We start from the raw sequence: 12,751 nt of genomic DNA, 5'->3' as shown, positions 1-12,751 counted from the left end.
TTTGGCAGACTTCTATAAATGATCAAAGACCAAAGCTAAAAATACAAATAAATGGCATTGAAATTGAGGTTTGATAGACACAGGTGTAAATGTAACAATAATTTCACCAAACACTTGGCATCCAGACTGGCCTCTGGAGGAGATAAATGTTTAGTTTCTAGGTGTTCAACATTGGATAATAGGAAAAAGTGCTAAAGTAAATCACCCTGTATACTTTAAAGATGTGCTGACCTCAGAATGGAAACCAGGACATGTGTTACGTTGGAGAGTAAGAGGGTTTGTTTTTGTTTCCACAGGAGAAGAAAAGCTAGGGATATCATCAAAATTGATAAAGATTAGATTCGAACAGGAGAGACCTCCTGATTAGAAAAAGTCATAGTTAAACAGCATGATCATTCAATCTAAACTAACATATAGGACTAACAAACACCTTTCATTTGACCAGATATAACCTGCCAAAAAGGGAAACTCCCCAAAGTTAGCATTGGGACAGGTTTTGCTTTTGTATTTCCAGGAGAATAAAAGTATCCAACTAAGCAATCTGAAGACCACTGTACAAATGAGACATTGGAAGAAAAATGATGAATCTTCCAGAGAAAATATTCCAAGGAAAAGAGTAAACTGGCTTAATGGTACAGCACATTTTCAACAGGATAAAATTATAAATTTTTCCAAATGTTTGTTTCTATTGTTCTCTACAGACATGTAAAGCAAATGGTCTCTTTATAGTCCCAATTCATTTAAAAAACTAAAGCTGACTTTGGAGTTGGACTGTGGCTTTCTCCTTCTCCAAATGCAAGAATGCTTGTTAAACGAAAACTCAAAGACTGTCTCATGACAGAAGAGCCACCTGGTATGGAGCTACAAAACATTGACTGAGGTAAACCAGACACAGAAAGACAATTATCACATGTACTCACTCATAGATGGTTTTTAAACATAAAGCAAAGAAAGCCAGTAGGGAAGGGAGCAGAGAAAAATGTAGAGTTCAATAAATATCAATAAAAAAAACTGGAAACAAAAGAGTTTAAACCTTTGCTTTTAATTTAGACAAAAAGGGAAAATGTGAGATATTTTGATCACACTCTGATACTCCTGAGATTGCCAATAAAGTTTACCTTGAATCAGAGGGCAGAGCTAGCTACTAGCTCACCAAAATTAGTCATAGAGGGTTTGTAGGACTGAGGACATATAGAGAGATGCAGGAAACAGTAGGGAGGGGTTTAGAAAGATTTTTTGGCATCTTTTGGATCAAGAAAGGAGAGAGAGAGAGGTGGTCACTAGTCGATTCTCTGATGCTTCTCTGATCAATCAAGTTCTTACCTCAATATCTGACCCTAGGCAAGCATTGAACTTATTTCCTATCTCAGTCTCTCAAGAAGCAAGAATTATTTTACCTTTCTTTTTCTTTCTTTCCTTCCTTCCTCCCTCCCTCTCTTCCTTCTTCTGAGACAGGTTCTTACTATGTAGCCCAAACTGGCCTGGAACTATACAGCCCAGGCTATTTCCAATCCTGTGATCCTTCTAACTCAGACTCCTAGTAGCTGGGACTCTGAAATGTGTACACTGTACATGATTCCACAAGTCCCTACACTGTATCCTTGATTTTTCTCTCTTGGCCTGCAAAAGCTAAATCATTTTCCATCTGGCTATTTACATAAAATGTATGCTGACTCTGCCAGAGCTAACTCTGCAAACCAGGAGAGAAAGAGAGATAAAGGAGAAAGAGTTTGAGGGAGAGAAAAGAGGCAGGAAGGAGAGGGAAGGAAGAGGGAGAAAAGAAAGAGAAAGCTAAGGCAAGGACCAAAGGAAACAAAATTTTGTGGACATGAATTGCACTGTGGTCTGAATCTGAGCCCCAGCAGGCTCATGTTTTGATGCTCCCCCAGTCTGTAGTGCTGTTCTGAAGGCTGTGGAACCTCAGGACGTAGGGCCTAGCTGGCTAGTGGGTAACTTTGAGGTGTCCCTTCAAAGCTTATAGCCCAGCCTGGTTCCTGCTTCCTGATGATAGAGTATTTTCTTTAATTTAATTTTTCCAAATATAAATAGACTAAATATTGTAACTATACTTCTTGCTTGATAACTGTTTTATTATATTCTTCTTTTTTTTTTTTGAGACAGGGTTTCTCTGTAGCTTTGGAGCCTGTCCTGGAACTAGCTCTTGTAGACCAGACCAGCCTCAAACTCACAGAGATCCGCCTGCCTCTGTCTCCTGGTGCTGGGATTAAAGGCATACACTAGCACCACCCAGTAAAACCTTCCTTTTTGACTAGACAGAAAAAGGGAAATGCTGTAGGATGCCTTTCTGTACACTATAAATATTTGTTGCTCTCACTGGTTGATAAATAAGGTTGCTTTGGCCTATGGCAAGGCAGGATAGAGCCAGGTGGGAAATCCAAGCAATAGAAGAAGGATAGAGTCTAAGAGACACCATCCAGCCACGGAACAACATGCCAGCAGACCAGTAATGCCACGGCTATGTGGCATTACTTAGATTAATAGAAATGGGTTAATTTAAATGTAAGAGCTAGCTTGTAATAAGCCTGAGCCATCAGCCAAGCATTTATAATATGAAGCCCTCAGAAACTGGCAGGCAGGAGAGAAACGTCTAGTTATACTTCAAGGTGGCCCTTCAAAGCTTAATCCAGCTTGGCTCCTGCTTCCTGATGCCCACAACATACTCCCTCCATCATGAACTGCCCATCTTTCCAGATATGATGGACTGAAATCCTTCTGAAACTGATCAAAACCAACCCCTCCTCCCTTGAGTTGCTTCTGTCATGTACTGGGTCACAGAGGCAAGCAACTAACACACACACAGTAAGTACAGGTACCAGGTGAGGAGCAGCCATAAGCCCACATCTAATCAATGCACAGAATGGCAAGAGTAGAAAGCCTCTCCTCACCTCCAGCCACACTGAACAGCACCCCAAAGACTTTGCAGAGCAGGGTCCGGAGCCGGACGATTCCTGGCACCTTGACACCATTCAGATAGCACTTGATCTCAGGGATTCCAGAACCCGCTGCCACTGGCTGTCGGGGAAGGAAACACACAAATGAAAAACCCACTCTGCTGCTTATACCCAACAAGCCAGGAAACTAAGCAGGGACACCCACTGTCGTCCTTCTCAGCACCCGCTCCTGAGGACTTGTTCAGCCACAGACGCTCGACTGCAGCCTGACCTCTGCCTCAGCGTTCTAACAGGCTCCCGCATGTGGGTCTGACCACACTGGACCTTTCAACAAAACTGCAGACCCACCCCCCAGATTCTGATCTACACACGGTAAACCGCTCTCCAGGGGATTTCAGGGTGATGAGAGTGAAAAGCAACTTTACCATCCATGCATTCCTCATTAATCTCACCAAGCACCAGAGGCTTTACTTCTAGAAAGACCTCCAGGGGAACAATAGAAAATTTCTGCAAAAACCTACAAGCCAACCTGTTTCCCAGCATGTGGCTGAAGAACACTAAGTACACAGATCCAGCCAGCCTGGTCTACAGAGTGAGTTTCAGGACAGCAGGGCTACATAGAGAAACCCTGCCTTGAAAACAACAACAACAAAAGTACATGTAACGTTCATAAATAGTCAATTTCCAAACCACCTTACCTCTATCAGGACGAGAAGGCTTGCCAGGAAGACAAAGGTCAAGTTAAAACCCAGGAGTTCAAGGAGGGACAGGGCAAGGCAGCCTTTCTGACTGCACTCCTCCACCGCTGCAGAGGCTGGGTCAAGGAAAAGGCTCTCAGACGCATGCCACGGAAGCGGGGCAGCCAGACAGCTGCTCAGTGCATACCTCCCTGTGCCCCACACACAACTTTTAAACATTTATTTGTGTGGGTGTGTGTGCGCGTGGGTGTGTTAAAATAGGCGTATATGCACTTGTATGCAGGTGCCCAAAGAGGTCAGAAGAAGGTGTTGGATCCTGGGAGCTGGACTTACAGGTGACAGTGAGCTTGTGAGGTGGTTGTGAGGTTATGGGTACTGGGCACGAAACTCTGGTCCTCTGGAAGAGCAGCAAGTGTTCCTGAGTGCTGGGCCATCTTTCCAGCCCCTAGAACAACCACTTTAGCAGGGTGCAGCAGTGCGTGTCTTTACCCCAAGCAGATGCCAGTGGGTCTCATGAGTCCAAGGTCAGCCTGGTCTACGTAGGCACATTCCAGGACAGTAAGGGTTAAACAAGACCCTGTCTCAAAACAAACTAAGTAACTAACAAAAGAGTCACTTTAGGGGCTCGTCAAACAGCCCTGTGGGTAAAGGTGCTTGCTGCTGGGCCTGACGGCCTGTGTTTGATCCAAGACACACATGTTTCTGAGATGACAAGTTGTCCTCTGACCGCCATACACAGCACCATGTATACACCCAACCCCATACACAAAATAAGTTAAAAACTTTAAGATTATAGAATTCCCCACCCCAAACATTAAAAAAGTGACCAACCCGCCCCCAAACCCAACTTGAACAAATCTCAACATTACACCCTCTACAGCTTTGGCCGTCACTAAAAGTAAAGCCATCCCCCTCCATGCTTCCTTTTCCTCCCTCCCACTCAGGACACCGCTAACCTAAAACAGCTGTGCCCCACTTGCTGAGTGCCTTGTGTCCCTACAGCTCTCCACTGTCCATCACATGGTGTCTCTCAGTGCGACACTGCCTGAGAATTAGCCATGTTGGTACACACAGCTGTGGCTTGTTTGGTTTAACTTCCACATACAATTACAGTGTATGAATGAACCATAATTTCTCCTTCCCTCATTTGGAGACGCAAACCTCTGCTGTCACGAAAGTTGTTTAATGAATCTAAAGTCCACATCGGAGAAGGGATTTAAAAGCCACAACAAAGGGATGCGAAAGCTCCTGATCCTTGCCAGTTTTCTGGCTCTTTCATGTCTTCCTCTGGACACTCTTCGGTGTGTGTGTGGGGGGGAGGGTTGATTTTGTTCTGATATAATGTAGGCATTCTTCTAGATGTGTGGAGAAGAACTGTCTGCCTGTCTCTCTTATGTGTGCCAGGGACTGAAAAGAAGTCTCTAAGCCAGGCGGTGGTGGTGCAGGCCTTTAATCCCAGCACTCGGGGCAGAGGCAGGTGGATCTCTGCAAGTTCGAGGCCAGCCTGGTCTATAAGAGCTAGTTCCAGGTCAGGCGCCAAAGCTACAGAGAAACCCTGTCTTGAAAAACAAACAAACATGGGGCTGGAGAGATGGCTCAGAGGTTAAGAGCATTGCCTGCTCTTCCAAAGGTCCTGAGTTCAATTCCCAGCAACCACATGGTGGCTCACAACCATCTGTAATGGGGTCTGGTGCCCTCTTCTGGCCTGCAGGCACACACACAGACAGAATATTGTATACATAATAAATAAATATTTAAAAGAAAAAAGAAAAACAAACAAACAAACAAACAACAACAAAAAAGAAGGCTCTGTCCATGCTATACACAAGAGCTCTCCCACTGTTATATCCCTAGCCCTCTGTTCTGCTTTTCATTTTGAGACATGGTCTACATCGCCCAGGCTGGCCTGGGATTTGCTTTGTGGCCCAGGTTGGCCTTGAACTTGCACAGCTCCTGCCTCAGCCTCCCTAGTAGCTAAGATTACAATGCACACCAAGAGGCTTAGCTCTGTTTCTTAATGCAGGGAAAACCTACCCAGGCTGTGAACTTGGGTTTCCCTTGATCTACAGCATTTTCTTGTTGTTTGGGAGTTCCTTACTAGATTCATAGATCGAGTATTTACTGTAAGTTAAATAGAGTATTTACTTTAATGTGGTCAAGCTTTAAGATCAAGGAAGAAGAGGTCTTTGTCTCCGACCTGTGTCTCTCAAGCTTTAAGAACTTACACCTGTCATCAATTAAGTCTCTTGCTTTGCTCTTTTCCATCTCCAACCCAAAACCAGGAGAGGTGGTGCAGACCTGTAACGTAATCCCAGTATTTGGGAGGCTGAGGCAGGTCTATCAGGAGTTTCAAGCCAGCCTCTGCCATAAAATGAGTTTGAGGTCAGCCTGGGCTACAAGAGACCCTGTTTCAAAAACACAACTAAACTACAAGACAACACTGCCCTCAATCTATCTGGAATTTAGCTTTATGAACAGGGATCTGCAATCTTCCATGTGGACAATGACTACTACCAAGGCCCTTTATTGAGCAACCAGGCCTTCCCCACTGCTAACCTTGACTCTAGGTCTCTACACTTCAACACGCGTGGACTGCTCTGCTTCTCTAGCTGGTGTTCCTGGACTAACAGGCAACGTCTTGTTGAGCTCTGTTGTCCTGAGGCCTGCTTGTTATTCAAACTAACTCAATGACCTTGACCCTTTATTCTTTCAGACAGCTGTAAAAAGAGCAGGGCTGAGTTCTGTGAAGAATTCTCAGGAATTCTGATAAGAACACTGAATGCATACATGGCCTTGGGAGCAAAGACTTCTCTGGGCATTTATGTCTTACCCACCTAGAACATCAATACTCTAATTAAAGTCTTCCTTTCCTAAGTTAGACATGGTAGTGCACACCTTTAATTCCAGCACCTGGAAGGCTAAGGCAATGGCAGAGACAGAGGCAGGTGGATCTAAGAGTTTGAGGCCAACATAACAAGTTCCAGGACAATCTAAGCTGTATCATGAAATTCTGTCTCAAAAAGGCCATGCTCTCCTGTCCTGTCCTTTAGTAAGAATTAAAAACCTCTTGGCTGAATAGCTAACAGTCTTTCAAACACCACAGTCACTGTTAAAGTGAGTCTCAGGAAGCCAAGGGCCTGAAACAGTGGAGCCGTGGAAAGGATACAGGTTTGAACCACTCCGAACTTGAGCTGGGTGAAGAGTCGCACAGAGAAATCCACAAAGAGACCCACCTGTGAAGAGGAAGAGACAGTCACAGTCTTCACCACCCCTCACTGCACTCCCAGCGGTTGCTCACTGCACCAGCAACAGGGGGTGAGCTCTCTGCTAGTCCCAGATCTGCCCCAGTCTGGCACCATGGCCCCTCCAAAGAAAAGAGGAAGAGGAACAGAGTAAAAGAAGAAGGCACAGAAACGATGGCAAGAGTCACGCGGGGAACCAGCCACTCAGCAATGTTGGGAGGATTCAAAAAAAAAAAAATAGCCACAATGTCTTCAGTGGTGCCTAGCTGCACAAGCATATCGCTTCGAATGCTACTTAAAGGATATTTACTTGGGCATAGGTGGTTTGGTATTCTTATTTTCTAAGTCATTATTTTGACTGAGAATTAGTATCAATCTCTGGCTACCTGAAAACCTATACACTACTGTTCCACTGCATAGTTTAAGGGAGGCCCAGGAACCTTCTAACATGGGAGAGTGGAGATCAAAGGCTTCTTGCTTAAACTCTGCCCTCCCTCCAGCTAATGCCTAGAAGCAGAAAGTGGAGACAGATCAAAGGGTGAGGGAAGGGCTAGGGCTGCAGCTACCTTCTTAGCGCCTACGGGGATGAGGATATTGATGAGGCAGTCAAAAGCCTAGGACAGTCAAAGGAGAAACTAACATCTACATGCAAATGATGCCACAACTAGAAAAACACAGGACAGGTGCTTTTGTTCAAAGTCCCCACCCCCACCATGCACACTGAAATTATATAAAACAATTAAACCAACCCAATTCCATCCCGATACCCTTAGAATATTAGCAAACAGGCCTCCCGACAGTTGCTGCCACAGATGGTCCTTGTGAATTCACAACAGTAAAAATCCCATGGGTACCACGTGAATGGAAGCTGGTTGTCCCTTAGGACTGTGCGACATGAAACGTGTATACATACATTACCTACGTGTGTCACGAAGAGTTAAGCCCAAGACTTGTGGCCAAGCCCTGAGAAAGGCAGTAACAAGGCTGAGCCCCTCTCCGCCACTTTCCTGACAGACTTGGCCTGTGTCTTCCCGCTGGATGTTGACTTTTCCAGCTTCTCTTCTTTGGTTTTAGTGATGTTTTAAGTCCACAGTCACGGCCCCAGACGTAACTGCTACCATCATCTTGGTGATATGCCCAGGTTTCCCTGTTCATCCTGTCACACCCCTTCACCTACCACGGCCAGCACAGTGTACGCAGGACAGTGTGACCTCAACATCCAAGGGGCTGTATCTGCTATGTGCTACCTGCCACCGCCTCACTTAGCCAGGTCGGGTCATGCTCTATAATCATATCATCGACAATAAGCTCTGACCAAGCAAGCCTTGAGTGCTTTGATAGCCCGGCGCCTGTGACTCACTTTTGTAACCCAAAGGAAAAGTAATGTTAAAAACCGGAAGAAAAATTAATCTTCAAAAGAACAAGAAAAAAGGAAAGGCAGTCCCCCAGGGTGACAATTGTCCCGATGCTACAAATGTCACAGTGACAGATGACAAGGGTCATTCACCAGACAAGGCTTTCCCTCCGATCCCCCAACCCGCCCAGCTTGCCATCTCCCCACAACCCACTGCTCACCAGCCCAGTGCAGACGCCAATGGCAAACACCACCATCCATTTCACTGCCTCGTATCTTCGCCCTTTCTGTTCACAAGGGAAAAGAACAGGTCCATTAGTGACAGGAAAAGGATGCATCTTGGCTAACCAACTCTAGTCTAAATCTACAGAGACAGCAAGCTTGGAGGAAGGACAACCTCAGGTGCCTCACAGTGACACTGATGAGTCCCACAGGGCTGCGTATACTGACTGGAGGAACACTAGATGGCAAGAGGGAGTCTAGGGATTTTGTATGTATGGGTGGGACACACAAGTGCCACCACTGTGTGTGACCATCTGGGTCCTGGGGATCAAATGCAGGTTGTCAGGCCTGGCAGGAGGAGCCTTCTCCTGCTGAGACATCTCAGCAGCGGAGTCTAAGCATCTAAATGTCCCTCTTTCATGAGAAGACTTAAAGAAGAAAGAGAAAGGACACTTACTGGGTCCCAGGAGGACAGAAAAGAAGCTGTGAAGATGTCTTCAGCCCTAAGAGACCAAGAGTTGTGGGCTCACCTTATTATCCATGGTCTCCAACACCTCCAGGTAAGGGTCATTGATGCAGCGGTCATAGTCCAGACTCTGAAATTACAGAGTGATAATGGCACACACGAAGAATCAACATAACCTAACACTAGAAAAGCTCCGCTTTCCTCCTGCAGCATCTGTAGTGCCAGGGAGGGCTCAGTGGAAATGCAGGCTCTGCCCCTGTGGCAGGCAGCAGGGTCTCCCCATGACTGGGATCTCCAGGTGAGGCACATGTACAGCGAGACCCAGCACACTGCTTCTGGGGAGCACCCCATGTTCTGGAGAAAGCTTCTAGTGGCTCAGCTCTAGGGCCTGGGAGGTCACGCCCAGTGGTAGGGTAGGGTACATGAGGCTGTGTGCCATCCCAGTACTGGGAAAAAGAAAAAGACAGACTTTCCTGTTTCTACAAAACAGTTAAAGATCTTCAGCTATCACCAGGCTTGTCCAATTTATTCCTTAAGTGTGAACAAACTTTCAATTAACCAGAACCAAGTTAACCCAGGCCAACTAATTCTAATTCTCTTTATAGGTGGCTTCCATGAAAACAAGGCTAGCGTAGCCACAAGGCAGACCCAGATGGACTATCTTTAAAGCAACCTCTCAGTTATGTCAGAAGAGGCCAAGCTTCAGCCCAGCATCTCCAATTTCTACACCTAAGGCAGCAGTCCTTCAGCCATGCTCCAGAGACCAGACATCTGCAGACCATGCGCACACGCACTAAGGAGAGCCCGAGCTACATCCAGAGGGAAGGATGGTTTCATTTCTAGGTACCGCAAGAGAAGCGGCTGTCTGTCAACAAAAAGTCCAGCCTGTGCTCTTCCCTTTCCTTAACCACCTCCACTGCCACATCAGCTAATACGCAAGCTGGACATTGGCCTGTGGCCTTACTCCCAAGCACGAGTTCTAGGTCAGTCAAATAAAGGCATGATGTGTAATAATTTAATCCATCCGTGACTGCTGGGAGCAAGTCCAAATTCCTTTGTTTTTTGTTTTGTTTTGTTTTGTGTTTGGAGACAGGGTTTCTCTGTAGCTTTGGAGCCTGTTCTGGAATTCCCTCTATAGACCAGACAGGCCTTGATCTCACAGAGATCTGCCTATCTCTGCTCCCAAGTGCTGGGATTAAAGGCAAACACCACCAACGCCCCACACACCCAAATTCTTTTTTTATAAGTTATAGAGTAACAACAGATGACTAGGAAATCAATTATCGTACATCTCAAGATTGGTAGCAATAAAATCATTAAAACAGTCTTTATCACCAGATATGGAAAATGTTCAGACTCATTAAGGGGAAAAGAAGTGATTAAAAAAAGATAAGAGGTAGAGGCTGGAGAGATGGCTCAGCAGTTAAGAGCACTTGCTGCTCTTGAGGACCTGAGGTCAACTCGCAGCAACTACATCAGTAGCTCACAACACCCTCAGCTGACACTACTCTTACCTACACAAATCTATACATATACATATAACTTCTATTTTTTATGTAAAAAACTTTTCAGATTTACTTTATGTATATGAGTATTTTGCCTGTGCATATAAATATACATAGATATACATACGTGTATGTATATGTATGTGTGTGTTGTACCCATGCACAGGCCTGGTGTCCTTAGATGTCAGAAGTGTTGGATCCCCTGGAACTAGAGTTTCAAATGATTGTGAACCATCATGAGGGTGCTGAGAATAGAACTCATGCCTTCTGTAAGAACAATCATCAAATCAACTCTCCAGCACTATATACATAATTTAAAAAAATCTTTAATGAAAGAAAAAACGGGTGTGGTGGCACATGTATTTAATCCCAACAATTAAGAGACATTGGCAGGCCTCTGAGTTCAAAGCCAGCCTGGTTTACATTGTGAGTTCTAGTCTAGTTTTGGCTACATAGTGAGACCCTCTCAAAAAAACCCAACAAAAAAGCAAGATGCAGAATAAAATGTATAACCAAGGGATGTAGCCTAGAGAGGTACATAGAGAGGTTGGTTATTCAGCACCATGAAAACAAATCTAAAATGTATGACACAACCGTATTTTGATTTAACAGAATTAGGCATATGGAATGGGAAAACATCTCAAAGGATGGTTTTGGACATTCACATCTGGATATAGAAATTCTCTTTTGGTGTGTGCTTTTTTTCCTCTTAGGATCTCATGCAGCTCAGGATGGCCTCAGACTTACTATGTGGCCAAGAATGACCCTGAACTTCTGCTCCTCCTGCCTCTATCTGCCAAGGGTTGAGATGACAGGTGCGCACCATCATGCCTGGTTTGTGCAGCGCTGGGATGGGGTCCAGGACTTTATGCATGCCGCTCCATCATTCTATCTTGTAAACGCAAGGCTGATTAGGTTTTATATCAAATAAGATCACTGGGACTCAGAGAGATGCCTCAGCTGTTCAGTGCACTGGCTACTCTTCCAAAAACTCCAGTTGAGCTCTCAGCATTATGGTTCACAACTGCTAGTAACTCTGGTTCTAGGGGACTTGACACCCTCTTCTGGACTCAGCAGGCACCTGCATTCGTGTGTGCCTACCCACACACATTAACAAAATCTTTTATAAAGTAATCCTTTTCTGATTAAAAAACAAGAACAACAAAAGAAGAAAATCTGCAAGGAAAGTGGATTCATTCAGGAGAGACTAAATGTATATACAGACTAACAAAAGCACATATAAACTGTCTTAGGCTTCTCTTGCTGTGAAGAGACACCATGACCACAACTCTTACAAAGGAAAACATTTAATTGGGGTGGCTCACTTATAGTTCAAAGGTTCAGTCCATTATCATCATGCTGGGACATGGTGGCGTGCAGGCAGACATGGTGCTGGAGAAGCAGGTTAGAGTCCTATATCTTAGAGGCAACAGGAAGTAGTCTGAGACAGTTAGCATGGCTTGAGCATAGGAGACCTCAAAGTCTACTTCCACAGTGACATGCTTCCTCCAACAAGGCCACACCTACTCCACAAAGTTATACCTCCCAGTACTGCCATTCCCTATGAGCTTATGGGGGTCAATTACATTCAAACTACCACAAACACTCCAAGAAAGTCTATTAGAGTAACTACTTTCTAGAAACACACAGGAAAATTAAGATGTTGTAATCTACTGGTCTCTTTTCATGCTACAGTGAAATGCGAAAGTGGTCTTCAGATCCTTGAATCTCCAGTAAGTATGTGAAGAATGCCTTCTGGGTGCTATTGCAATGACTGGGTAAGAGCTGTGCCCTTAAGGAGAACCAGGATGTGGCTGGACACCACAGAGACTGAGACAGGATTACAAAGTTCAACTTTCCTACAGGTATACACCTGCAATACAGCACTCAGAACAGTTTAAGGCCAGCCTGGGCTACATGGCAAGACCTAGTCTTGCTTAGCTTTCTGTTTTTCTCCCTATCCTTCCTCCTCCTTTTGTTGTACTGGGATCAAACCCAGGACTTTGCTCACGCTAGGAAAGTATTCTCCCTCCGAGATATATTCCTAGGCTCTGTGACACTGTGTCTCAAAGAGAAAAGAGAAACCGCTGATCTCCGGGAGAAGAGCTGAAGACTAAGCTGCTCACCAAGGATGCCACCCGTCAATCTATGTCACAAGAGGCTGCTCGAAGGGTGGCTCCCCAGGAGAGAGGATGAAAGCACCTCACACCTCACCTGCACACCTTCTACCTGCCTGTACGTCTATACCTTTTATTATACCCCTTGTTAATAAACAAGCTGATCAAAACCATGTTTCCCTGAGTTCTATGAGTGTGGCTCTACCAAAATACCAGATTGGGGCAGAGGGACAAC

The 12,751-nt window shown here is 45.1% G+C and overlaps 1 protein-coding gene across 5 annotated transcripts in view; it reads right to left on the bottom strand.

Moving 5' to 3' along the window:
* The window catches only part of Clcn6 (Cl-/H+ antiporter 6), a 38,276-nt gene that overhangs the window by 21,205 nt on the left and 4,320 nt on the right, over positions 1-12,751 (bottom strand). For all 5 annotated transcript variants that reach the window (XR_015738030.1, XR_015738031.1, XM_048461389.3 and 2 more), the window contains exons 3-7: positions 8,959-9,024; positions 8,428-8,493; positions 6,777-6,843; positions 3,611-3,717; positions 2,907-3,033 (exon numbers count right to left, since the gene is read on the bottom strand). Coding sequence is in view for 3 of the 5 variants with exons in the window: in XM_048461389.3 (XP_048317346.1) it covers positions 2,907-3,033; positions 3,611-3,717; positions 6,777-6,843; positions 8,428-8,493; positions 8,959-9,024 (433 nt within the window). In the remaining 2 variants the exon portion in view is untranslated. The remainder of the gene's footprint in view (positions 1-2,906; positions 3,034-3,610; positions 3,718-6,776; positions 6,844-8,427; positions 8,494-8,958; positions 9,025-12,751) is intronic.

Source organism: Myodes glareolus, chromosome 6, assembly GCF_982192425.1.
Source record: "Myodes glareolus chromosome 6, mMyoGla1.1, whole genome shotgun sequence".
Classification (NCBI taxonomy): Eukaryota; Metazoa; Chordata; class Mammalia; order Rodentia; family Cricetidae; genus Myodes; species Myodes glareolus.
The sequence above is the reverse complement of the archived record's forward strand: the minus strand, read 5'-3'. Positions and strand labels throughout refer to the sequence as shown.